This window comes from Pan troglodytes, chromosome 23, assembly GCF_028858775.2.
Source record: "Pan troglodytes isolate AG18354 chromosome 23, NHGRI_mPanTro3-v2.0_pri, whole genome shotgun sequence".
Classification (NCBI taxonomy): Eukaryota; Metazoa; Chordata; class Mammalia; order Primates; family Hominidae; genus Pan; species Pan troglodytes.
In genome coordinates, this window is record NC_086016.1 from 21,041,130 (window position 1) to 21,065,445 (window position 24,316).

The 24,316-nt window shown below is 56.7% G+C and overlaps 3 protein-coding genes across 8 annotated transcripts in view; 1 reads left to right on the plus strand and 2 right to left on the minus strand.

The window, feature by feature from the left end:
• Positions 1 to 1,110: 1,110 nt before the first annotated feature.
• On the minus strand, positions 1,111 to 3,712 carry LOC129138483 (uncharacterized). Its single transcript, XM_054675725.1, is given in 2 exon segments — positions 1,111 to 2,727; positions 2,729 to 3,712. Coding segments are annotated over 2 exon segments (1,770 nt in total). The 3' UTR covers positions 1,111 to 1,941.
• Positions 3,713 to 5,738: 2,026 nt separating this feature from the next.
• Positions 5,739 to 15,485, plus strand: LOC104003671 (protein FAM246C). Of its 3 annotated transcripts, none has more exons than XR_676380.4 (2): positions 5,739 to 14,526; positions 14,881 to 15,485. XR_676380.4 is itself a non-coding variant. In XM_009437756.4 (2 exons), exon 1 carries the CDS (start codon positions 13,752 to 13,754, stop codon positions 14,445 to 14,447), a length of 696 nt encoding a protein of 231 aa, XP_009436031.2. In that variant the 5' UTR covers positions 5,739 to 13,751; the 3' UTR covers positions 14,448 to 14,477; positions 14,881 to 15,485. The 3 variants fall into 3 exon arrangements, 2 of the variants coding, with proteins under 2 accessions (XP_009436031.2, XP_009436032.2); XM_009437756.4 differs by having other exon boundaries at positions 5,739 to 14,477; XM_009437757.4 differs by having other exon boundaries at positions 5,739 to 14,477; positions 15,030 to 15,485.
• A 5,040-nt stretch (positions 15,486 to 20,525) lies between these two features.
• DGCR2 (DiGeorge syndrome critical region gene 2) overlaps positions 20,526 to 24,316 on the minus strand; it is an 86,736-nt gene continuing 82,945 nt past the window's right edge. For all 4 annotated transcript variants that reach the window (XM_530360.7, XM_054675728.2, XM_054675727.1 and 1 more), the window contains one exon: positions 20,526 to 23,362. In XM_530360.7, the coding sequence (XP_530360.2) occupies positions 23,106 to 23,362 (257 nt within the window). In that variant the 3' untranslated portion in view covers positions 20,526 to 23,105. The remainder of the gene's footprint in view (positions 23,363 to 24,316) is intronic.

Here is a 24,316-nt window from a genome sequence, read left to right on the forward strand (position 1 = left end):
GGCAGGAGAATCACTTGAACCTGGGAGGCAGAGTTTGCTGTGAGCTGAGATTGCACCATTGCACTACAGCCTGGGTGACAAGAGCCAGAATCCATCTCAAAAAAAAAAAAACCTAGAAATAATAAAAGCTGTATACGACAAAGCCATAGCTAACCTACTACAGAATGGGGAAAAGTGAAAAGCGTTTCCTCTGTAAACAGGAACAAGACGAGGATGCCCGTTCTCACCACTTTTATTAGACATCACACAAATATGCAAGAGAAAAAAATAAAAGCCACCCACACTGGAAAAGAGGACATCAAATTATCCTTGTCTGATGAAGATGTGATCTTGGATTTACAAACATGTAAAGCCTCCACCAGAAAACTCTAGACTTGATAAATAAATTAATACAGTCATTTGCAGGATACAAAAATCAACGTACAAAAATCAGCAGCATTTTATACACCAATAATGGTCTAGGAAAGAAATTAAGGAGGCAATCCCATTTACAATAGCAACAAAATGAAAAATGATATGCCACAGAGGAAATTTTACCAAGGAGGTGAACGATTTCTACAAGGAAAACTACAAAACACTGATGACAAAGTTTAAGAGGACGGAAAGAAATGGACAGTCATTTCATGCTCATGGAAGGAATTCATAGCATTAAAATGACCACACTGCCCAGAGCAGTCTAGAGATTCAATACAACCCCTACCAAAATACCAGTGTCATCTCTCACAGAATTGGAAAATCGTAAAACTCATATGAAACCAAAAAAGAGCTCAAAGAGCCAAAGTCATCCTCAGCAAAAACAACAAAACCAGAAGCATCCCATTTCACTGCAAATTAGAATGACAAAATTTTTGACAAGTGCATGGTAACCAAAACAGCATGGTCCTAGCATAAAACTAGACACATAGATCAATGGGACGGATGACAGAGCCCAGAAAGACAGCCACATAGTCTTGGGGCTTGTGTCTCTCCTGCTGTGCATCCATGCTGGGTGATTTACATACAACAGGCAGACAAGAAGTTGTAGGGGTGGGTTGCCCCTACACACCTGTGGGTGTTTCTCGTAAGGTGGAACGAGAGACTTAGGAAAGAAAAAGACACAGAGACAAAGTATAGAGAAAGAAATAAGGGGACCCGGGGAACCAGCGTTCAGCATATGGAGGATCCCGCCAGCCTCTGAGTTCCCTTAGTATTTATTGATCATTTGTGGGTGTTTCTCCCAGAGGGGGATGTGTCAGGGTCACAAGACAATTGTGGGGAGAGGGTCAGCAGACAAACACGTGAACAAAGGTCTTTGCATCATAGACAATGTAAAGGATTAAGTGCTGTGCTTTTAGATATGCATACACATAAACATCTCAATGCTTTACAAAGCAGTATTGCTGCCTGCATGTCCCACCTCCGGCCCTAAGGCGGTTTTTCCCTATCTCAGTAGATGGAACATACAATCGGGTTTTATACTGAGACATTCCATTGCCCAGGGACAGGCAGGAGACAGATGCCTTCCTCTTGTCTCAACTGCAAGAGGCATGCCTTCCTCTTTTACTAATCCTCCTCAGCACAGACCCTTTACGGGTGTCGGGCTGGGGGATGGTCAGGTCTTTCCCTTCCCACAAGGCCATATTTCAGACTATCACATGGGGAGAAACCTTGGACAATACCTGGCTTTCCTAGGCAGAGGTCCCTGCGGCCTTCCGCAGTGTTTGTGTCCTTGGGTACTTGAGATTAGGGAGTGGTGATGACTCTTAAGGAGCATGCTGCCTTCAAGCATCTGTTTAACAAAGCACATCTTGCACCGCCCTTAATCCATTTAACCCTGAGTGGACACAGCACATGTTTCAGAGAGCACGGGGTTGGGGGTAAGGTTATAGATTAACAGAATCTCAAGGCAGAAGAATTTTTCTTAGTACATAACAAAATGGAGTCTCCTGTGTCTACTTCTTTCTACACAGACACAGTAACAATCTGATCTCTCTTGCTTTTCCCCACAGAAGTCCCTGTTGCGAGTGAGGACAAAGTGTGGGAAGGCCGTGAGGGTCTGCAGTCCCAGATGGCCTTGGCCTCACCCCGCAGTGCGCTTTTGCACCAGAGTGCCACCTTCTTCTCCAGGTCCAGGTCTTCAGCAGTGACCCCGGACCCCAGCTGTAAGGGAGGTGGCAGCATCAGAGGCTCCCCTTGCCTGAGTGGCAGCAGAGGAAACTTGCGTCTATGGGGCCTAGAGGCCTGGGATGTCGGGGAGCCATTCCTGGGGGCAAGTGTCTGCCCTGGTACTGCATCTGCTGCCTTTTCACACTGGGTGAGACCCCAAGAGACAGCCTGAGGCCGGTCCTCACTCACTGTCTTTGAGGACCTGAGGGGCAGCTGACAGTGGGATGAGGCTGGCCCCCTCCTCTTTGGTGATAGGAAGCCTCCCATGGAACTGTAGGAGCTCACGATGGCATTTTGTTTGGTGCACGAGCTCATCCAGGAGGTCTGGGATCTCTGGTTATATCCGACTTCTGACCTCTGGGCATGGAGGTCTCTCTGCAGAGGCCCAGGCCTGGGCACAAAGGGAGAGAGGCCTCCATTGTCCCACGGGGGCCTAAAGGCAGACTGTGCATCCCCGGTGCCCTCAGGAACCCTTCTCTGATCATCAGGATTCTCTTGGACTCTGGGGTCCTTGTCCTGCTCAGGCATCCCTGCCCCCCTCTTCAGGAGGGCCCTCAACATGATCTTCTCTGGACAGGAGTCTAGGGCACAACTGGATGTTGTGGGCCCCAAAGGGGTGACTCCCTGCTCCTAGGCCCCACAGAGAGTCCTTGTGCTCAGTGCGCTGGCTTAGCTGCAAGACATCCTGGAATTGGGAGCACATAGCACCGGCTTGCTGTGGTACCTGTGCATTCAAATTGAAGGCAGGATCGCCAGCAAGGAACACAGGGCTTGCAGGACCACGGAAAACCCTTGGAGTTGTTTTGACACACCACTGATGCCAAGTGTCTGGGTACTTGTAGGATGGCCCTGCCATTCCATCCAGGGGCAGTGGCAACAGGGAGATTCCACAAACAAAGTGAACTGGGGGATGGGATGAGCAGGCTCCAGGCAACTGAGCCCTACTGGCAGGCCCTTGGCCCCCGGGGCCGGGACAGGGGTGACAGACACAGAGTGCCCAGGTAACCACTCCTGGGAGCAGTGGGGAACCGTCGGATGCTTCAACTCTTGAGAGCTGGGCTCTAAGCATCCGCCTTAGCTGCCAACTTGGCCAAAGGCTATGTGAGCAGTTTCCCCTGTTGACGGGCAATGCATCTTTCCAACCTGAGCGAGTGGGTGTGCGTGCAAAGATGGTGCGAGTCACGGATCTGCGCGGGAAGGGTGACCTTAAGGGATTAGCATGGCCAGGTATGCACACAAGGCACCTGCTGGCAATGCCTTGGTGGGGAGCGGGCAGTGCACACAAGAGGTACTGGAGGGAGAGGCGCGCGGGAAGAACAGGCGCGCACAATGGCTGCAGATCCACCTGTGGATCGCTGAAGATTCCTGCTGAGGGTTGAGGCTGCTGGGCTGGAGGACTGTATGGTCCATGCATTGTAATGACCCCTTCTCTCCCTGGCCCGGAGCCCCAGGAGCTATCCGGACTCTCTCCAAGACCTGGTTCTGGCCCAGCAAAGAGGTCTCGGCAGGGGAGCAGGATTCCCGGCCCAGCAGCTGGCTCAGGAGGTGACAGCTTTGGGATTCGCATCTGAGCATCCTCCTGCTCTTCTCCTGGGAACTCTGTTGGGGAGGGTTGCTCAGAACAGAAGTGCCTGGGACGCCCAGGCAGCTGGGGTGATGGCCAGGGCAGGCTGGGAGGGACATACTTTCCATAGGACCCAGTGCTTTCATCTCCGTGCAACTGACCAAGAGAAACCAAACCCAAACTCCTTCCTTTACACAGACCAATTTGAGGGAGGCTGGGTATTGTTTGTGTATTTCAACCTAACAAGATTTTGAGATAGTTGGAATGCAGAAGGAGACAGGAGGACTCAAGTGTCCTGTCTTTTGCAAAAATGTCAAACGTAGCTACTCAGTCTCTTTTTTGTTTTTTTGTTTGTTTTGAAGACTATGGTTATTTTGCAAAATATATATTATTTGAGTTTCTCTATGTGCTATTTTTAGATAAATTAATATACTTTTTTCATCAGCACATGAAACGTTCTTCAAAACAGATCCTCTGTTAGTCCACAAAAGCTGTCCCTACACATTTTAGGAAATCATAATCATAATCATTCCAATGATCAGACAACAGAGGAATAAACCTAGAAATGGACATCAAGGCAAACTACAGAACCTATACGCATACATGAAAATTAAACCCCACCCTCCTGAATGAGCACTGATTCAATTAAGAAATTAAAATGAAAATCCGAAAATGTTTTCAAACAAATGAAAATGGAAACACCATATAACAAAAGCCTTTGGATTCAGCAAAATCAGTGCTGTGAGGGAAGTTTGTAGCAATAAATACCTACATCCAAAAAGTAGAAAGATGAAAAATTAATAAACTGATGATGCACCTTAAAGAACTAGGAAAGCAAGAACAAAGCAAAACCAAAATTAGCCCATGAAAAAATAATAAAGATCAGAGGAGAACTAAATAAAATAGGGTCTCAAAAACAACACAAATCAAGAAAAGGAATTACTGGTTCTTAGCAAGAAAAACACACTTTGGGTATTTTCTTTTCTTTTCTTTTTTTTTTTGAGAAAGCGTTTTGCTCTTGTTGCCCAGGCTGGAGTGCAGTGGCAAGATCTCCACTCAATGCATGCTCCACCTTCCAGGTTCAAGTGATTCTCCTTCCTCAGTCTCCTGAGTAGCTGGGATTACAGGTGCTCACCACCATGCCCAGCTAATTTTTGTATTTTTAGTAGAGACGGGGTTTCACTATGTTGGTCAGGCTAGTCTCAAACTCCTGACCTCGTGATCTGCCTGTGTCGGTCTCCCAAAGTGCTGGGATTATAGGTGTGAGCCACCGTGCCTGGCCTCAAAATATTCTTTTGAGGGACTCTTGCATACAAGCCCCAAGAGGCAGGTGCAAAAATGTCCATAGAAACACAGTAATAGAAAAAAAGAAAATCCAGACTGATTCAAATGTCCATTAACAGGAGAATGAATAAATTAGTTGGAATCTTCTTTTCTTTTCTTTTTTTTTTTTTTTGAGACGGAGTTTCGCTCTTGTTGCCCAGGCTGGAGTGCAATGGCACAATCTCAGTTTGTAGCAACCTCCGCCTCCGGGGTTCAAGCCATTCTCCTGCCTCAGCTTCCTAAGCAGCAGGGATTACAGGCATGCGCCACCACACCTAGCTAATTTTGTATTTTTAGTAGAGACGGGGTTTCTCCCTGTTTGTCAGGCTGGTCTCAAACTCCGGACCTCAGGTGATCCGCCCGCCTCGGCCTCCCAAAGTGCTGGGATTACAGGCGTGAGCCACCGCTCCTGGCCATTAGTTGGAGTCTTCTTATACAGTGGTGAGACTGAATCAGCTACAGTTGCACAACAGAATGGATGAAGCTTAGAAGTAATGTTGGGTTTAAACGGCCAATCCCAGGCTGTTACATTTACCATTTGCAATAACAATAGGAACTAAGGTAACTGAAGAATCTAACAAAAACTATGCAAGACCTGTATTGAAAAATTATAAAACTTGATTGAAAGACATTTAAAAAATCTAAATAAGAGAGATAATACATAATCTACTCTTTGTGGATTGGGAGATTCAGTATTATAAAGCTGTCGATTCTCCCCAAATTGTTCTACAGATTTAATGCAAATCCAGTAAAAAATTCAACAAGAGGCCGGGCGCGGTGGCTCAAGCCTGTAATCCCAGCACTTTGGGAGGCTGAGGCAGGCAGATCACAAGGTCAGGAGATCGAGACCATCCTGGCTAACATGGTGAAATCCCGTCTCTACTAAAAAAAAAAAAAAAAAAAAAAAAAAAATGAGCCAGGCGTGGTGGCGGGTGCCTGTAGTCCCAGCTACTCAGGAGGCTGAGGCAGGGAATGGTGTCAACCCAGGAGGCAGAGCTTGCAGTGAGCCGAGATCGAGCCACTGCACTCCAGCCTGGGCGACAGAGCAAGACTCTGTCTCAAAAAAAAAAAAAATTCAGCAAGGGGTGTGTGTGTGTGTGTGTGTGTGTGTATGCAAGCCATAGACAGAATACTTTTTTTTTTTTTTTGAGACAGAGTCTCACTCTGTCGCCCAGGCTGGAGTGCAGTGGCTCGATCTTGGCTCACTGCAACCTCCGCCTCCCAGGTTCAAGTGATTCTCCTGTCCCTGCCTCCTGTGTAGCTGGGATTACAGGTGTGCACCACCACATCTGGCTAATTTTTGTATTTTTAGTAGACACAGGGTCTCACCATGTTGGCCAGGCTAGTCTCCAACTCCTGGCCGCAAGTAATCTGCCCACTTCAGCCTCCCAAAGTGTTGGGATTATAGGCGTGAGCCACCGAGCCCAGCCAGTACGCAGAATACCATTTTTTACTTAAGTATATTAATCTAGAAGAGTTTTTTTTAAATACAGTATACCATTTTTATCTATAACACTTAAAGACAATCAAAGCCAAATTATGCTGTTTCAAGATACCACATACTTAGAAAAACATCTATAAAAAGCAAGAGAAACATACAAATCAGGCCCATCTGGAGAGAAGGGAGTGAAGCATTGCGCTGATACGGGGATAAATATGCTGGTTGGGTAGACAGGCAGTCCTTATGCTTTTGGCTGACGTAGATGTTACGTACTATTTCATGTGTTATCACACTCTCCAGTAAACACGTAACATAAGAGAATAATTAACCACCATCAAGCGTTCTCATCTTGAGACAGGAAGATGTAGAGGAAAGACCTTGATGTGTGTGTCAGTTACAAGGATGTACACCAGTGACTGACATGACTTGGTGCAAATCTTGGGTAGAGACCTATACTTAAGCTCCTCACCCCCACCTGCCGAGGCGTAAGGGCTCAGAGGGGGTTCCATGGGGTGGGCGGGAGTGGTAAGGGTCGACGTGCAGCCACAGCCTGGCTCTGTGCACACCCTCTCCCTCCCTTCCCACCTCATGTGCACACCCTCTCCTTCCCCCACCCCATGTGCACACCCTCTCCCTCCACCTCATGTGCACACCCTCTCCCTCCCCCCGCCTCTTGTGCACACCCCTTCCCACCTCATGTGCACACCCTCTTCTTCCTCCTCACCACTTCTGCACACCCTCTCCCTCCCCCACCTCATGTGCACACCCTCTCCCTTCCCACCTCATGTGCACACCCTCTCCCTTCCCACCTCATGTGCACACCCTCTCCCTCCCCCACCTTATGTGCACACCCTCTCCCTCCCCCTGCCCCTTGTGCACACCCTCTCCCTCCCCCTGCCCCTTGTGCACACCCTCTCCCTGCCCCCTGCCCCTTGTGCACACCCTCTCCCTCCCCCTGCCCCTTGTGCACACCCTCTCCCTGCCCCCTGCCCCTTGTGCACACCCTCTCCCTGCCCCCTGCCCCTTGTGCACACCCTCTACCTGCCCCCTGCCCCCTGCCCCTTGTGCACACCCTCTCCCTGCCCCCTGCCCCCTGCCCCTTGTGCACACCCTCTCCCTGCCCCCTGCCCCTTGTGCACACCCTCTGTACCCCCTTCCCGCCCCAGCCTGTGTTTGCAGTGCTACAGGGTGGCTGCAGCCTTCGCCTCCCACAGCTCCTCAAGGTCAGAGGGCTGGGAACCCCTCGGATGTGGCTGGGATGAGGACCCTGCCCCTCCTCAGGCATTTCCAGGCAAGGGGCACAGAGACACAGCCAGCCCAGCAGCTGAGCCCCTCCTATCAGGCCAGGTGGGAAACTGAAGCATGAACACAACCCCAGACTGGAAATAACAAAGCCGTCATGTACTGTGTGCCTACTGAATGCCAAGCCCTATGCCCTATTCTTTAATGTCATCTTTAATGAGATGTCTTCACTCAGTTCACCACATGATAGTAGACAGGTATTTATGATGCGCCTACTGCATGCTGGGCACTTTTCTGGGCCATGAGGACTCAGGAAGGTCCCTGCTCTGGTAGAAGTCAAACGCGACAGGAGACAGAGACTAGGGCCCCACACACCAGGAGGAAGAACCCAGTGCAGAGAGTGCCAGCAGGAAGCCACAGGGGCAGGGAAGGCGCTCCTGGGAGGGTGGGTGGCTGCGTCCTGAGGCTGAGCAGGGGGAGCTGGCCTCGGGACAGGATGTGCGCAGGCGTGGAGCAGGAAGTTCCTGGAATGATGGGCAAGAGGGAGCAGGTCACTGGGGGCGGGTCTAAATACTGGGGGCTGCATTGGGATAGCAGAGGCCTCGGGCAGCTCAGCATGTAGACTCCCCTCCCTGGCCCCTTCCCTAGGATGACAGTGGAGGTCCATCCCCAGGTGGTGGTGAGGACACTCCTGACACAGAGACCCCAGCCCAGCTGGCAGGGGAAGGGGAGCCCCCAAGGACCCCTGTATGTTGGGGCGTGTCCCGCCAGGCGGCCCTCCATGGTGCCCAGCAGCAGCCCTGCTTGCGGACCCTCTTTAGTCCCCACTGTTAAAAAAATAATTCAATGAAAAATGACACTAGCTGGGCGTGGTGGTGGGTGCCTATAATCCCAGCTACTCGGGAGGCTGAGACAGGAGAATCGCTTGAACCAGGGAGTCGGAGGTTGCAGTGAGCTGAGATGGCGCCACTGCACTCCAGCCTGGGTGACAGAGTGAGACTCCGTCTCAAAAAAAAAAAAGAAAAGAAAAAAAGAAAAATGACACTTGCTAAAGCTCTGTAGGGAAGACTATCCAGGACCGTGTCACTAGGTATAAGGGACCATGGTAATGAGATTCTGCAGTGGGTAGTGGGTAAGAGATTGGGCTCAGCCTCGAAGACAGCATGGGCAAGTGGGATCTGATAGTCAAGGAGCAGGGTGGGGGGCAGCGCATGGAAAGTGACTAAGAGGAGGCATCAGCAGCCAGGGATTCTGGCTAAACTCCCTAACAGGATTCTTGCTGAAGGCCGGCCAGGATGGCCAGACCGCACCTGGGGGACAGAGGGGGAACCCGATCAGATGTCAAGGACGGGGGGCTTCTCACTAAACTGACTTTGCAGGATTCTTGCTAAAACTAGAGTTTATAAGGAAGTGCTCAGATGTGCCTAGGGGAAGGCTCAGGAGCCTAAATAAAGCTTGACCAAGCAGAGAATCTTTGTCACCAGCTGTGGTGAGAGTGAGGCCCAGAGTGGGTCAGGGCTTACCTGCTCAGGTTGTGCAATTGGGAGGGGTCCATCAGGAGCCCGGAGTCTTCCCACTGGGGGCTGAGTCTGGGCCCTCAGGGCACATATAGGTAGATGCTGTCAGGCCCGACACCCCATGCAGTGCAGACTGGGATGCTGGTGCCTGTGGCACAGACTGGTCAGACCCACCCCAGGCTAGACATTCCTCGCAGGGAGAGCTGAGGCTGCTGACGCCAGGAACAGACAAACAAGGTCATCACCAGGTAATGAGCTCATTACCCACATCAGGCAAGGCCATTGCTGGGTAATCATTTGGCCTCCTGCAGAGCCACCTGCCCTGGGATGGTTCCCAGAGATCTGGCTAGCCAGTGCCACAGGAGGCCGGGGCACAGTTCCAGGGCCTAGTGGGCAAGGCAGGGGTATTCAGGGACAAGGTGTACCTGAGTCCCCACAGGAAGCCCCAGACCCTGCAGTAAGACCTGGAACAAGTCATTCTCCTCTCTAAGCTCTCAAAGAAGAGGTCAGCTCAGGGGTCTGGGAGGCAAGGTCTCCTAGAGTAGACTAAGCTGGCCGCTGCCATGGTAACACACACCCTCCCAGCCAGCCGCTGGTCCTGACAGATGAGGAAACTGAGGCTAGGTGTTTTCATGAGGCCTCTGAACCCAGAACCCAGTACCCAGTGTCCTGAGCAAAGCCCAAGCCAGACCTGCCAGCTTATGTGTACAGAGGCCCCACTATGCAGCCTGCACTCCTGGGGCCTAAAAGGACCATCACCTCCCCTTCTAAGAGGCTGGGCACAGGGGCTGGGTCCCAGCCAGGCCACCCTTCCTCCTCCTCCAAAGGCCCAGGAGCAGCTGCTTCCAGAGCAAGCAGCACAGTCGCAGCAAAGGCTGGACAAGTGTCCTGTGCTCTGTGGTCTGAGCAGAGGGCCAGGGGCCGTGACCCACATGGCCCCTCCAGGACCAGCTCCAAGATGAGCCTTCCTGTCCCCACCAGTGTGTCCGGGACCTCAGGGTGGATCAGCCGCACCTGCCAGCTGCTCCTGTTCCTTGCTCTTCCTGGGGCTCCCCACCACCTTTGGGAGGCAGCTCCAAGACCCTGCTGCCTCCCTTGCTCACCCTCAGGCCCCTGCTGGGTGTGCCCCCTCCCCACACAGACCCCTGAGCCAGCTTCGAGGACTCTGCCTGCATCTCTACGTCCACTCTGATGACTGTGAAGCTACAGTCACACTCTCTGCCTCCACCCCCGCCCTGCCGGGTCCCTGCAGCAGCTCTCAGAGGCCCCCACAGCCCCCTCCCACACACAGAGCTCGCCTGGCCCTGCTGTCTGAGCGCTCCCCTGGCTCCCAACCGCCCTTGGGCTCTGGGACATAAAACCTCCAGCCAAGGTGGCTGCCAAGTTTTATTTAATAGCCATAGAGCACAAAAGGGATGACAAGTCACACGGAGAGACTGCCCCATCGGGACCCCTGGCCAAGCTAAGCAGAGGAGCCCTGGGGTTTCCTCTGACCCCCCACTGTGAATGCATTACTGAGAGGCAAGGTGGCCAGTTGCCCACCCAGCCTGCACGTCTGCATGCACAGAGCTACAGCCTGGGCCCAGGGACAGCCCCGGGAGCCGGTGGCTTCCCACAGGCACAGCCAGCCTCCCCACCCCCACCATGCCTGGCCCCCGGCCCAGGGCACACTGAGGGGAACAGGAGGGGAAGGAGCAGGCCCTGCACTGGAGCCTCAGTCAGCTCCTCTGTGCCAGGGGCAGCTGGGGCTGGCTGAATTTGAGGAACTTCCCGGAGGAACTGGAGAGCAGACCTGTGTGCGCACCCCGCTCTGCCACGCTCCCTGAGGGACACACTGCTTTGGCCGGCCCCCACCCCATCTCCTCTCCGCCAGTCCCCGGTGTCCACCCCAGCCCCGCTACCGATGAAGCTCAAGCCAGGGTCCCCATCACCTGCTTCACGGCCATCCCTGCACTTGAGCTCACGGGCTCAGGGTTGTGCTGACACACCTGCCTGTCCACCCCTCACCGACACCTCTGCAGTCCTCCTCAGGGCCCAACAGGGTCCCCAGGACCCCGCTCCCATTCTGCCCTTGCTCCTGCCAACCTGTCTTCTCTATGCCCATGACTTTGGGACCCTCTGCCACAAGTACCAGCCCCCACATCTGTAGCCTCTGCAGGAACAAGCCCTAATCTGGACTCATTGCAATGGCTCAGGTTCTCTTCCAGCCTGTCCATAAACCTCCAGGCAGAGATCACAAAACTAACAGCTCTTTCTGCAAATCTGGACTCTCTCCTGCACCTTCTCCACCATCCAGGCCTCCCTGTCACTCCTCCTGGGGACCTCAGAGATCTCTTCATTTCACAGGTGAAGACTTGGCTCAGAGAGGGCACAGCCCCTGGGTCACACAGCCCGTCTCCAGCAGGGCTGGGGAAAAGAACCCAGGGCGCTCTTGTTGGCAGTGTTTTAATGACTGAGGGGAGGGAGAGAATGGCTAATGAGGCTCTAGGGATCAGCAGAGCCAGCTGCTGGAGGTCCCAGAGGACGGGTGACTCAGCAGGAATGGGGGAGTCTGAGGAGTTGACAGAGTGCCCAATTCTCACCTCCTCCTGCACCTTCCAGAGAGACGAGCTGCAGGGAGTGATTTGAGTGGATGAACATGACTAAAGGGACCCAGTCTTCTCCTCAGCAGCTGCTTGAGGACAGTATTAGCGGTCCCCTCAATCCCACCCCCCCCCCCAACACATGCACACATGCACTGATCTGCAGGGGCCAGACCCCAGTGGGCCCGGGGACACAGCTTCCAGGGGCTGTCTTGCCATGCCCCTTCCCAGACCTGCCTGGATTCTTGCCAGGCCACCCTCCACAATTTGCTGAGGGAGGCCCCAGGGTCCAGGGCACCCAGAGTGCTAACTAGCCCCTGGAGGTACAGGGAGAACAGCATGCTGTGTGGGGGATACTACTCTGCCCATACCTAGGGCCCTGTGGTGGCCACAGGCAGCACTGCTTATGCAGAGGCACTGGAGTGAGAAGGAGTAGGGTGCAGTAGTGAGGGCTCCACAGAGGGTGGAAGGGCTGCAGGGGAAGGCAGACCAGCAGGGATGCCATGAGGGCCTCAGATGCCAGGCTGCAGAGGTGGACGGGCTGGCCAGCTCCTCTCCCCAGCCTCCTACTGTAAAATGGGAGAGGATCCCAGCCCTGCTGATTCATCCACTCACTCCATGGCAAGACAGCCACTGACAGCTGTGTCCTGGGGCCCACCCGGGCCTGGCCTCTGTGCAGGCTAGCACTCAGCATGCTTAGTGCCACACTCGGCCCAGGAGAAATGACCCAGCCCTGGGCTCAGAGACCCCACAGTGGGTGGATGGAAAACAGAGTCGTTTAGATACAACTGTGAAGGGTGCTGTGGAGGAGGGGCTCGAGGTCCCCAGTGTGGGATGGGGTGGTCATGGAACATTTCCCTATCTAAGTGGGAAAAGTGAGAGCCACCAGGAAAATGGCGGGGGTTGGGGGGAGAGGAATTATGCAAAGACCCAGAAGGATGAAGAAGACTGTTGGATTAGAGGAGGTTAAAGACACAGACAGGCTTGGACATGGTGGCTCATGCCTGTAATCCCAGCACTTTGGGAGGCCAAGACAGGAGGATCACTTGAGGCCAGGAGTTCAAGACCAACCTGGGAAACACAGTGAGACCCTATCTCTACAAAAATAAATAAATAAATAAATAAATAAATAAATAAATAAATAAAGCCGGGCATGGTGGTGCACGCTTGCAGTCCCATCTACTCAGGAGACTGAGGTGGGAGGATCGCTTGAGCCCAGGAGGTGGAGGCTGCAGTGAGCTATGATTGCACCACTGCACTCCAGCCTGGGCAACACAGCAAGATCCTGTTTGTAAAAACAAAACAAAACAAAAAACCCAGCTTGAGATGGCCAGGGATTTCCAGAGGCCCTAGGCAGGCCGCCTTGGAGAGTAAGGGAGACCCTGAAGAGCTCCCATGGAAGGGCCAGCAGCCTGGGGCTGGAGATGCCACCTGGATGGATTCCTCCAGCTGTGTGGACTAGGGGACAGGGTGAGGAGATAATGGCCTGGACTACATGGAAGGACGTCGCCCTGAGCCATTGAAAAGGGCTGTGGGGTCCATGACCACTCCTGGCCTTCCCTTGACTATGATGGAGACAGTAGCTTCTAGTGTAAAATGTGAGCTCAGTTCCTGACTCGTGTCTAGCGGGTGGTGCCTGGTCTTTGGCTGGCTATGCTCCATGTCACCTATGCCCAGAAACTGGGCCATGCCCTTTGTGAGGACCTGCCCACAACGTCGTCGTTCCCGCAGGGTCCCCTGGGAACCGGGCTGCCCGAGACCCGGCCCTGCCGGGGTTCCCTGCGCCCCAGACTGGAACCCCCAGGGCTTTGGTCGTTCCCACAGCCGTCCCGCGGGCCCCCTCCACGGTGCGTCGCCTGGGCCCCAGCGGTCGCTAGGCTGCAGCCTGGGGCTCCCGGCCATCCCGGGCGCTGGCGGCGGTGGAGGCAGCAGGGCGGATGGCGGAGCCTGGCCGCCCGTGGGCCCAGGCGCGTAGTGCGTACAGAGCCAGCGAGGTGCTGCGGCGCGTCACGGGCCGCCGGCGGGACCCGGGGCCTCAATCCAATGGGCCGGGCCAGGAAGACGCCCGAGCCCCGGGCCGGATGGCTCGCCTGCGCGGCCAGCTCCGGGCCGAAGCGGCTTCGCGGTCCGAGGCGCCGCGGCTGCTGAAGCTGGTGGAGCGTACAGGGGCCGGGGCGGCGGGCGCGGGCGAGAGGACCGGCGCGCACAGCCGCGGCTCCGTGTGCTCGGTATGCGGGGAGCCCCGCGGCGGGGCCACCTACCCGGCGGGGGTCCTGGAGGTGAGCGAGCGGCGGCTGCAGGAGGGCCTGGCGGCAGTGCGCGAGGAGCTGGGCGCCGGGATTGAGGCGCTGCGCGCGGAGCTTCGAGCGGAGCTGGACGCTCTGCGCGCGCTGCTGCCGCCGCCGCCGTCCCCGCCTGCCCGCCGCGAGCCTCGCGCTGTCCCCCGCGCCGCGCCCCGCGGCCCGACCCTGCCGCGGACGCTTGGCACCGTGAGCGCCCTGGTCGCCGCCTCCAGGCCCGCAGACGACGCCCCGGACGGCCCAGCAGAATGCGGAGCGCACCGAGCCCCGGCCAGGAAGAACCACAAGAAGATGCCAGTGCCGCCTGGGGCCCCGCAAGGTGGCGGGGACTGAGGGCGACCGCACAAGGGCAGCCTAGGCGAGGTGCGGAAGGCGTCGCGCTGGCTACTCTGGTACCCCCAGGACGGGGCAAGTGAGCAGATCGATCCCCCTCGTGGAGCGTGGCTCTGAGTCAGAAGGGTGCCCGGGTGCTGCCAGTTAGGGCTCCGGTACTGGAAGGAGGGGGTGGGCGCGGGACGGGCGGAGGATGGGCCACGTGCGTCTGGGGAGTGCGGCTGGCAGCCGGGGTCCTTGCCAGAGACTGAGTCCGGCTAGAGAACAGGGTGGAGCCCCTTTGGACCTTAGAGCTGGGCCTTTGGGCCTTGGGTCTGGGTGGGCCTTTGGGCCTTGGGTCTGGGTCAGCCTTTGGGCCAGGGCTGGGTCAGCCTCCAGGGAACAGCCGAGACTCCTCTTCCTTGGGGTGACTGCAGGTTCTTTTTTTTTCAAGGTCTCAGTGAGGAGGCAGGGTCTCCACGCACTGGAATAGTGTCAAACCACACACAAGGGCACAGAACCCAGGGACCCAGGGCGGCTGAGACACGCAGCTGGTGATGGCCCTCAGGATGGTGTCAACCAGTATGTAATCACTTTCCACAGGGCACCAACTGGACAGAGGCCTCCGGTCAGCCTCACTCTGACTGCAACCCCCTCTCACTAGACAGCATCACCTGGACACAGAGCCTCACCTAGTCTGTGTCCCATGGACACAACTTTGCTTTGGACAGTGACACCAAGAATACTCACCCCTTTACTTAGCCAGACCACAGGCAGCCACCTGGACACAAACATCTCTCCAGAGTCACCCTCCACATAGACTCCACAGCAGAACTCCCAGGGAGGCACTGGGGCATGGCTTCAGAGCACCAGGCAGCCCTCCGCGGTGCCCAGCACCCGCTCAGCCAGGGCAGCCTGCAGCGGAGCCTGGAGCCAGCAGCTTCTCATCTCTTGGCCTCGGGAAATGTAGCGGGAGTCATCATTTAGCAGAGCACGGTGTCCCTGGGTTGGCCACCCAGCTTAGTTTTAAAATAAAATAATCTTGGCCTAATGGTGGAATTTCTGACTGCTAGATGTTCTCCTTCCATCTGACCAGGGGATTCAGACACAACGTATAGGATGAGGGTGGGGGCCCTTCTCCCTCTGAGAGGAACCTGGAGAGGCCCGGGTTCTGCTGAGGTAGGAGAGGGTCACTCAGAGGGCTCCCACGGAACAAACAGGCACACTGAGGCCTCAGTGGGATTAGGGCAGGAAATGCCCCTCTTGCAATGGGGGACCGCGCCGGGTCACGCACCCACCCCCCCAAGGCCACATTAGGCTAAGGTCACTCTGTGCATTATTTCATTATTTCACATGGAGGGTCGCCCACGGTTGACAGAACCACAGGCTGAGCCCCAGGCCCATCAGAGCGCAGTGCGCAACTGCTAGGGTGGGGGAAGAGCAGGGGGCTGCTGCGGGGACCGAGGCTCTCGGGGAGGCCAAGACTGCGTGCCCCTTAAGAGGCTGCTGTGGGCCTGGCACGGTGGCTCAAGCCTGTAATCCCAGCACTTTGGGAGTCTGAGGCAGGCGGATCAGGAGGTCAGGAGATCGAGACCATCCTGGCCAACACGGTGAAACCTCGTCTCTACTAAAAATACAAAAAATTAGCCGGGCCTGGTGGCGGGCACCTGTAGTCCCAGCTACTCAGGAGGCTGAGGCAGGAGAATGGCATGAACCCGGGAGGCAGAGCTTGCAGTGAGCTGAGATTCCGCCACTGCACTCCAGCCTGGGCGACAGAGTGAGCCTCCGTCTCAAAAAAAAAAAAAAAGAGGCTGCTGTGGGCGGAAATTACCCGTGAGCGGTATGGGGTGAAAGTGGGAGGGTCCAGCCTGGGGCACGGTGTGGAACAGGGTCATCTGAGGGTGCAGGGCAAAGAGATCAAAACGGGGTGGGAGAGGGGCAGCGCCTGCGGGAGGAGCCAGGCAAGGCCCGGGGAGGGGTGTGGGGGGCGACGGGGGACGGTGGCTCCACCTGCACCCACCGGATGCGTATGGGGTCCTCGAAGACGGTCCAGAGCACCGTGGGCTCACAGTCAGGCGGGGTCAGTGACCCAGCAAAGCGACAGTAGCTCGAGATGTTGGGCCACATCGACGCCAGCGGGAAGGTGGACATCAGATTCACTGAAAGCCCCGGGCAGCGGAGGGAGGGGGATTGGAACCAGCCTCCCCGTGCCCTGCTGACGCCATCCCCAGCAACCACCCCCCTGGCCCCCGAGCCGGAAAACGACCCGGTGGCTCCTCACCCGGCTCAGGCACCTTCCTCAAGCCCGACACTATGGCGCAGAAGTTGGTGTTGCTACAGTCCTGCTCCTGGGAGGGGCTCCAAGTGCGAGGGGTTCTGAGTGGGGGAGTCTCTGAAGAGGGAACTCGGCTGGGGTACTCTAAGCAGGAGGCTCCCAGTGGCAGGAGGCATCTGGCATCTGGGAAATGGGGTGGAGGGTTCTCGCCGCCACTGGCCCTGCCGATTCAGGCATTCCCACCGCCCCATCCTCCCACAGATCCTATAGACCCTAGAGATCCCCCCACGGACTCCACAGGCCTGGCCTGTCCACTTCCAGGATCCCCATGGACCCCTTTTTTGGAAACATACATAGAATCACAGCCCTGCCTTCACCGCCAGCAGCACCTCCAGCAGCAGGGCCAGCACTCGAGCCCATCACCGTGGTGTGGTGCCTCCTCCATGCTCTGGTACTTTGTGTTACTGTGGACCACGTGCATCTGGGGGGAGGCACAGATGTGGGAGATACCCAGCTGCCCCCACCTTGCTCTCTCTCACCTCTGTGGGAGCACTCCGGCCACCCCACCTTGTTCCCGAGTCTACCTCCATAGCCTGGCGCTGCCTGTCCAGGCTGTGCTCCGAGTCTGCTCGCCTCGGGCCCCCCCACCCCCAGTTGAAGTGCAGCCGCAGTGCGCGGTAGACAGGCAACAGCAGCCCAGCCTCCCAAATCTCCAGGTGGTTCTGAGGATCAGTGTCCATTCAGAGTAGCAATGAAGGGGAGGAGGCACACGACACCCTCTCTACCTCACCACCTGCCCACCTTGTGCCATTAGGGCACAGGGTATGAGCAGAGGCCCTTCCTCAGGCCAGGTTTCTCCCCAGTGCAGCCCCATTGCCTCCATGGAATGGAACCCATGGTGTCCATGGCTCCTGCTGGTCAGCAGAGCAGAGCTCCACAGACTGCAGGGGAAACCCTCCCCCCCCCACACCCAGCATGGCATGGAAGAGGGCAGAGGGCAGCCCTCCTGGTGTGGGGCTCTAAGCCCAGCTGTGTGTGGTCAGGGATCCTGGCCCTGCCAGAGACCCTGACTCCTGGTCCTCAGGGGCCATGGCTGGTTGTGATTTGTAGGGTGGGACCTGGCACCTACACAGAGGGCGCATCTGGACTGCTGTGTGAGGATGCTCCTTTCCTGTGAAGCTAGCCCCTGTGGAGGGTTTTTGGCCCTGTAGGGTGTCTCAGCTCCCGTGTGTAGGGAGTCCTGGTCCCTGTGTACACGCAGGAGCTCTCATGCCCTGTGTGGGGCTCCTGCTCCTGCCTAGGAGGGGTCCTGACCACAGGGTGCTGACCTGTGTGGCTGTCATTCTCCAGGGTCCAAGGGCCTGGAGGTGCTGAGTCATAGCCTCGGAAGATGAAGGGCCCTAGGGTAGACTTCCGCCGGACCCTGTGAAAGTCAATGTCGATGAGGGACTGGCCTGGGCCCCCACAGGCAGGGGCCAGCTTCTTCCAGTGGGTGTGGACTGCTGGAACAAGGACTGGGGCCTTTGGGGTGGGGGTGGGGTCAGGGAGGCAGCCTGGGGGTGCAGCAGAGAGTGGCCCCCATACACCCAGAGGATAGCCCAGCCTCAGGAAACCCAGCTCCCTGCTTCCCCCACACCTGAACAGGTCACAGCACCCCCCTTCTCTTGTACCCTGCATCTGACCTATCCATCTAGTCTCCCAGTTGGCTGCCCCATGGTGAGATGAAGGCGGAAGGGTCTCTGGCACACAGTTGCACACCCACACTGGGACCTCTATCACCTGCACACACTTGGGCTGGCCACAGTAACGGGTACACCAGCCTTGACTGACTCGGGACCGGCAATCACAGCAGGCCCAGACTCACACACAGGGGGACAGTCACGCACTTGCACCTGATGCCCAGTCAGTCTACTGGGGCAGACGACTAGAGACAGAAACCTGCAAAGGCCACAGAGTGCAGGGTGCAGACTGTCTCTTGGCGACTCTTGCACCACTGGCACATGCTCTGGTGGTCCCAGGACACAGACTGATCTGACACAGCCTCACATGACACTCTGTCCTCACCACACTTGGAGTCCTGGGAGTCATATAGCACCAGGCACCTATAGAGACAGTGGGCAGGAGGCTGAGCTGAGAGGCCAGTCATCTGGGTCCTCTCCAAGCCCCATCCCATCAGTTGGGGTCCAAGAATGAAGTAGGTCAGGGGTTTAGGCCAGGGGAGGCCAGTGAAGAACCTTCTCTCCTGTCACCCCTACCCCAGTATTTTCTCTCCCCAGTCCCTCCCCACTCCCAGTGGCAAGACCTAAGGGGTGGTGGAGCATGGCAAGAGGGTAGATTGGAGGCCAGACAGGAAGAGTCCTGGTGCTCACTCTGAGAGTCTGCGCCACACCAGCTGCACCGCAAGGCGAGCACGATGCCAGGGGCGTGCGTGGCTCAGTGGCAGCCGCAGCTAGGAAGGACTAGAAAGTGGCTAGACCACGCAGCCAGGATGCTGGCCTGGCTACTACATATTTATTCATTAGCTAGCTGGGCTAGTGGCGTGGCTATTGAGGAGAGGATGGGAGGGGTCGGTGCCCAGGCAGGGCCACCAGGAAGAGCGCGAGCGCTCCAAACTCACCCAGGTGTGCTCTGGTCCCAGGGCTGCACTGACTGCCAGCAACAATCGCTGAAGTTAATCCTGCAGGGGAGGGGTGACCTATTATTATCCCCACTTACAGTCCAGGAAAGAGAGGCTGGGGACCAGAATGACACACCAAAGCCACCAGCAAGAAAGGTCAAATAGTGAGGGCACCTTGGACCCCAGTGCCCATGACTTTCGGGGCAAGGATGGGAGGAAGGTGTAGGATGTCTCTTGCCCCGCTGTGGGCCCGGAACTGCCACCCCATCCCAAGACCACAGCCTCCCTCCTACCCAGGCCCCCCTGCGGATCCAGGCCAAGACGGAGCCCTGCAGGAGGTCAGAGGAGGGGACTTCTTTGCACCCCACGCCTCTTTCCAATCGCCAGAGGGCAGGGCCCTACCCACATTGGGGATGGGAAGACAGCCCCTACCCAGAGGCAGGGCTCGGGGCTCTGTCCAGAGTGCTGACAGTGACCTGTGTGCTCGGGACTCAACACCACCACTCCACTCCTGCCCCAGCAGATGGGATAAAAAATGAGGGGCCACATCCTCGAGGCTCCCATCCCTGCCAAGGGACTTACCAGTTCCTTTCCTAACCCTGACTCCTCTCGTGTCCGGCCGCAGGACTTCCCCCAGGTATACACATCTGGAGTGCCCCCAGAGCAGGGCATGCAGTCACACTTCCTGGGCCCCCTACCCTCTGAGACCTAGAGATGGCACTGCTGGACATGAGTGAAGAGGCCCCAGAGGACCTAGGCTACTTTGTAACATTAGGTGGCTTGGACTGGAGGGAGGGGCTGTTTCCAGCCACCCGGATGATGAGGGGAGCTTAGAGGAAATGGCGCTGATGGCCAGGTTCCAAGCCCTGCCCTACCACCCCGTCCCATGCTAGCTCCCAGATGGTGTCAAGCAGCCTTGCCTTTATGTGGATCCTGTGCACGTCAGCAACACCTGCCAAGGCAGCAGCCGATGCCCCGAGCAGGGCTGGGTGCTGCAGGATAGCTGTAGGCAGCTCAGGGCTGCTGCTCTCCCTGCACACTCCACCTGGGGGCTCCAGGCTCACCTCTGCCTGGTCCTCAGGGGGTTTGATGGACGCCTGCAAGGGCTGCAAACCCTAGGTGCATTCTGCTGAAAGGTGGGTACCCAGCCTCTTCCACCTTAGCCTGTGGCAGCCGTGGGGGCCACACCAAGGACTAACCATGCCTCTTCCAGAACACAAGTTTATTTGGCATTTGGATGAAATGATTCTCACAGCATCTTAAGAAAAGTTAGTGTCAACCCAACCAACAACTAAAAACCCTTAATGAAAACATAAAAAAACAGGCATCAAGACAATGTACAGTATCAAATCCCACCTCCGCATGGCAGGTCAGAGGGCACCTGGGCTCTGAGAAACCGTGGCAAGCTGGTCCTAGAGGAGGAGGACCCCTGGAGCACAAGGTTCAGCAAGGGTGACCCCGGGACTTGCTGGTCAGACTGGGGACTGCAGCAGGCCTTGCAAAGGGGGCATTCTGGATGGTGGTGCAAGAACAGATGAGCGAGTCCAGCTCTCCTCATGCTCCCAAGGGCCTCCTGGAGCCACAGTGGCAGCGGTGTTCCAGGCAGCCCTGCCATGTGGACCTTCTGCCTGGCCCAACGTGCCAGTGGCCTGAGTGCTTGTGGAGGCCCATGGGGAAGGGGCCACCCAGCAACCCCGGCCAGCCCAAGGCCCACCCTCTGCAGCCTGCATGGTCCACTTTACCCCGTTTCCTCACTGCCCCCTACGTGTCTGACCGGCCCCTAATGTTCCTCTGGTCCCCAAAGGAAGCGTCCCAGTCCCACACATCTTGTGCCAGCCACCCTGTCCCGCACACACAGTTCTGAGGCCTGGCAGGAACCCTCTGAGCTCTCAGGCTCAGGCCCGTGGGAGACTCTGCTGCGTGGTCCTCGGGCCCTCACTGGCCACCTGGCACCCATAATGCACATGCCTGCTGCTCTGGAACCTGGCTGCCCTGCCCCAGTGCATGTGGGATCCACGACGTGCTTCCTGCTTCGTCCTCTGCAGCCAGTAGGGGACTCTTGTGGCCAGGACTTCCTTGTTAAGTAGCAGCCCTTCTCCAAGGGGAGCACAAACCTGCCCGCACACAGCCTCCAGCATCATGCTCCAGCAGGCCAAGCTCAGGGACAGGCAATTCAGGGACAAAACTCACAGCTCTGGACAGCTCTGGCACAAAGGTCAAGTCTGTCTGTGGGCAACTCAAGATTCTCATTCCACATGGGATGGAAAAAATGGGTCTCCAGCCACAGTGTGAGAATGTGTCAAGAAGTGGACTGTGCATGGAGTCCATCCCCGAGCAGCACCACAGAACTGCATGCTTCAGACAGGCCTCCCAGGTGCTGCCCCTGCTGGTCTGGAAAGACTGAGCGAGACAGCACTGCCTCAGCACAGCCCAGGATGCATCGACGACCCTGGAAGAGTGGGCCCCCAGTGACCCGTGAAGTTCCATGTGCCACCCTCACCTGCAGACGCTTGGCCACATACACACACAGAGACACAAACATACAAAGGAAAGATCCAGACATTCAACGTAGAAAAGATATGGATGTGCTAAAAATCGCACAGAACCCGCTTAATCTCCAAACCTCAGAAATGTTAAAGGCCCTGTGTCAGGCAACAAGACCACTGCCCAGGAGCAGGCAACAGGGTCCGTCAGGCAAAAGGGTGCCAGGAAGGGCCCCCAGCCCCTGCGCTGCTGAGGAGGGGCCGGGAGGTATGCATGCGGCCGCTGGGCACTGAGCTGCAGTAGTGGCGGTGATGTAAGGAGTGGACTTTAAGGAGATAGATGCAGCCCAGGATGGTGGTTTCAGCCACCCCTCCTGCAATGAAGCAACCCTTTATGGCACAAATGGGGCCGGGGGCAGGCCCAGGGGCAATTCAACAGGAGGCAAGAGCCCAGGGCTCCAGAGTGGAGAGACAGGAGGCAGCTCAGTCCCCAGACCCCAGCAGAGCATCTGGGGCCTCGGCCCCACTCCAGAGCTTCTTCCTGAGGGAGCCATGCACAGCAATGCTGGGAGAGGGACTGATGGGGTGGGGTCAGGCCTCCTGCCACAGAGCTGGGCTGCAGAGCCCAGATGGAAAGACACAGTGAAGAGCTCAACCTCCTTCCAAGCTCTCCTTCTCAGGGCTTCAGGTTCCAGAGCCCCAGGGGAGCTCCCAGCCAGGGGCAGGGTCACCTTGATATTCACAACTGGGCTTGTGGGGGCCATCTTCAATGCAGCCGTTGTGACAAAGTCAAGAGGCTGCCTCCCTGAAGCAGACCCACTGCCTACGCCATACTGACGGTCCAGAGGCCCCCTCCTGAGGGCGGCCAGCAAGGGGCACTGTGGCAGCTCCCACTGTGCCTGTCCCAGACTGGGTCAGCAGGTCTCTCTGGACAGCACACTGCACCAAGTAGGCCCACCAAAAACGCATCAGGTGTGGCCATGGCCCACAGTACCTTCTTCATTCCCTGCCTCTAACATGTGTGGTCTGAATGAATTTTGTCACTCCTCTGCCATTTATAAAGGAGAAGACAGTGATCCAAAGCTATGCATGTTTCTGAAGCCCTCAAGGAAGCTCGGTGCAGGCCATTACTTCTTTTGACAGAAGGCGGGCTGTGGTCTCTATGTACACACGCGTGCCCGCCAGTGACGTGCGGCAGTGCACGGCGTCCAGGCTGGGACAGGGGCCTTTCAAGTCTCCCCAGGGACCGGTGTTTTCTACAACAGACAGGTGCTCCCAGACCATTGGGGTACAGGCCAAGCCGTCTACACCACAGTATTGAGGGAGCTGCGGCTGTGGCGGCCACCCCCTGGCAGTGCCTCTGCAGCTGGGGTGCTCCCGCTCTGGGCAGGGTCAGGGGGCACGAGCAGGGCGCTGCTGCTGTCGGCAGAGTCTTCCAGGTCTGCCAGAGAGGCCCCCGCAGTGGGCAGAGGCTGCTCCAGGCGCCGGAGTAATGCACCTTCACTCCCACCATCCCCAGGGGCTGGCAGGCTGACCTCCGCAGGCTCAAAAGCATCATCGTCTGCAGGAAGAGACAGAGGGGTGTCAGAGGCAGGTACGGGCCTGGCACAGGGGATGCAGGGGAGCTAGGCAGAACCAGGAGACACTCCTCCTGCCTGAAGGCCCCCCTGAAGCTGGGTGGTGAGCAGGACCTGGGTGGCTCCCCCGGGCCTCAGATTTTGAAGGAGGAGCCTGCCCCACATGACACCTGTTGTACCTACTGCCCCCTGTGGCTGGGAACCTGGTATATGCAAGGTGCAGGGCACATCTCACAAAGGCAGACACGGGCCTGTCCCACCATCGGTGTGAGGTAGGGGAGACACACTGACCAGCAGTCACTAGAACAGAGGGGCCCAAAGGGAAACCGTCTCAGACTCAGTAAGGTGAAGACCCGGCTCAGCAGGAAGGCAGGGGCATTTGTCATCAGGGAGGCACTGGGCCCAGGTGGGTGGAAGAACATTCAGGGCTGCAGCTGGAATGTGGCAACCGGAGTGTGGGCAACAGGGCTGCAGTGAGCGGCCTGGAAAACCACACAGGTGTTTTCAGGAAGCTCTGATCCAAGGCAGGCTGTGTGGTAGGGAGTCGACTCGCTTTGTTTTGCCCGATCTTTATTACTTGCTTTTTTTTTCTTTTAAGAGACAGGATCTTAAAAGATTGCACACTGGTGTGCAGTGACGTGGCCATGGCTCATGACAGCCTTGAATTCTGGGCTCAGGTGATCCTCCATTCTCAGCCTGCCCAGTAACTGGGACTACAGCTGTGCCCACTATGCACGGCTAGTTCTGAATTTTTTGTGGAGAAGGAGGTCTCACAGGCTGGTCTCGAACCAACCTGGGCAACATAGTGAGACCCCTCCTCCCGCCTCAGCCTCCCAGAGTGCTGGATTACAGGTGTGAGCCACTGCGCCTGGGCTGCCTGCTTGTCATTACCATAGGCTGTCTCTGAAAGCTAACAGCACAAGGCCCCGGTGATGCAC

Coding starts and splice junctions, on each gene's coding strand:
- LOC104003671 (XM_009437756.4), top strand. CDS start 13,752: ATGGCGGAGCCTGGCCGCCCGTGGGCCCAGGCGCGTAGTGCGTACAGA.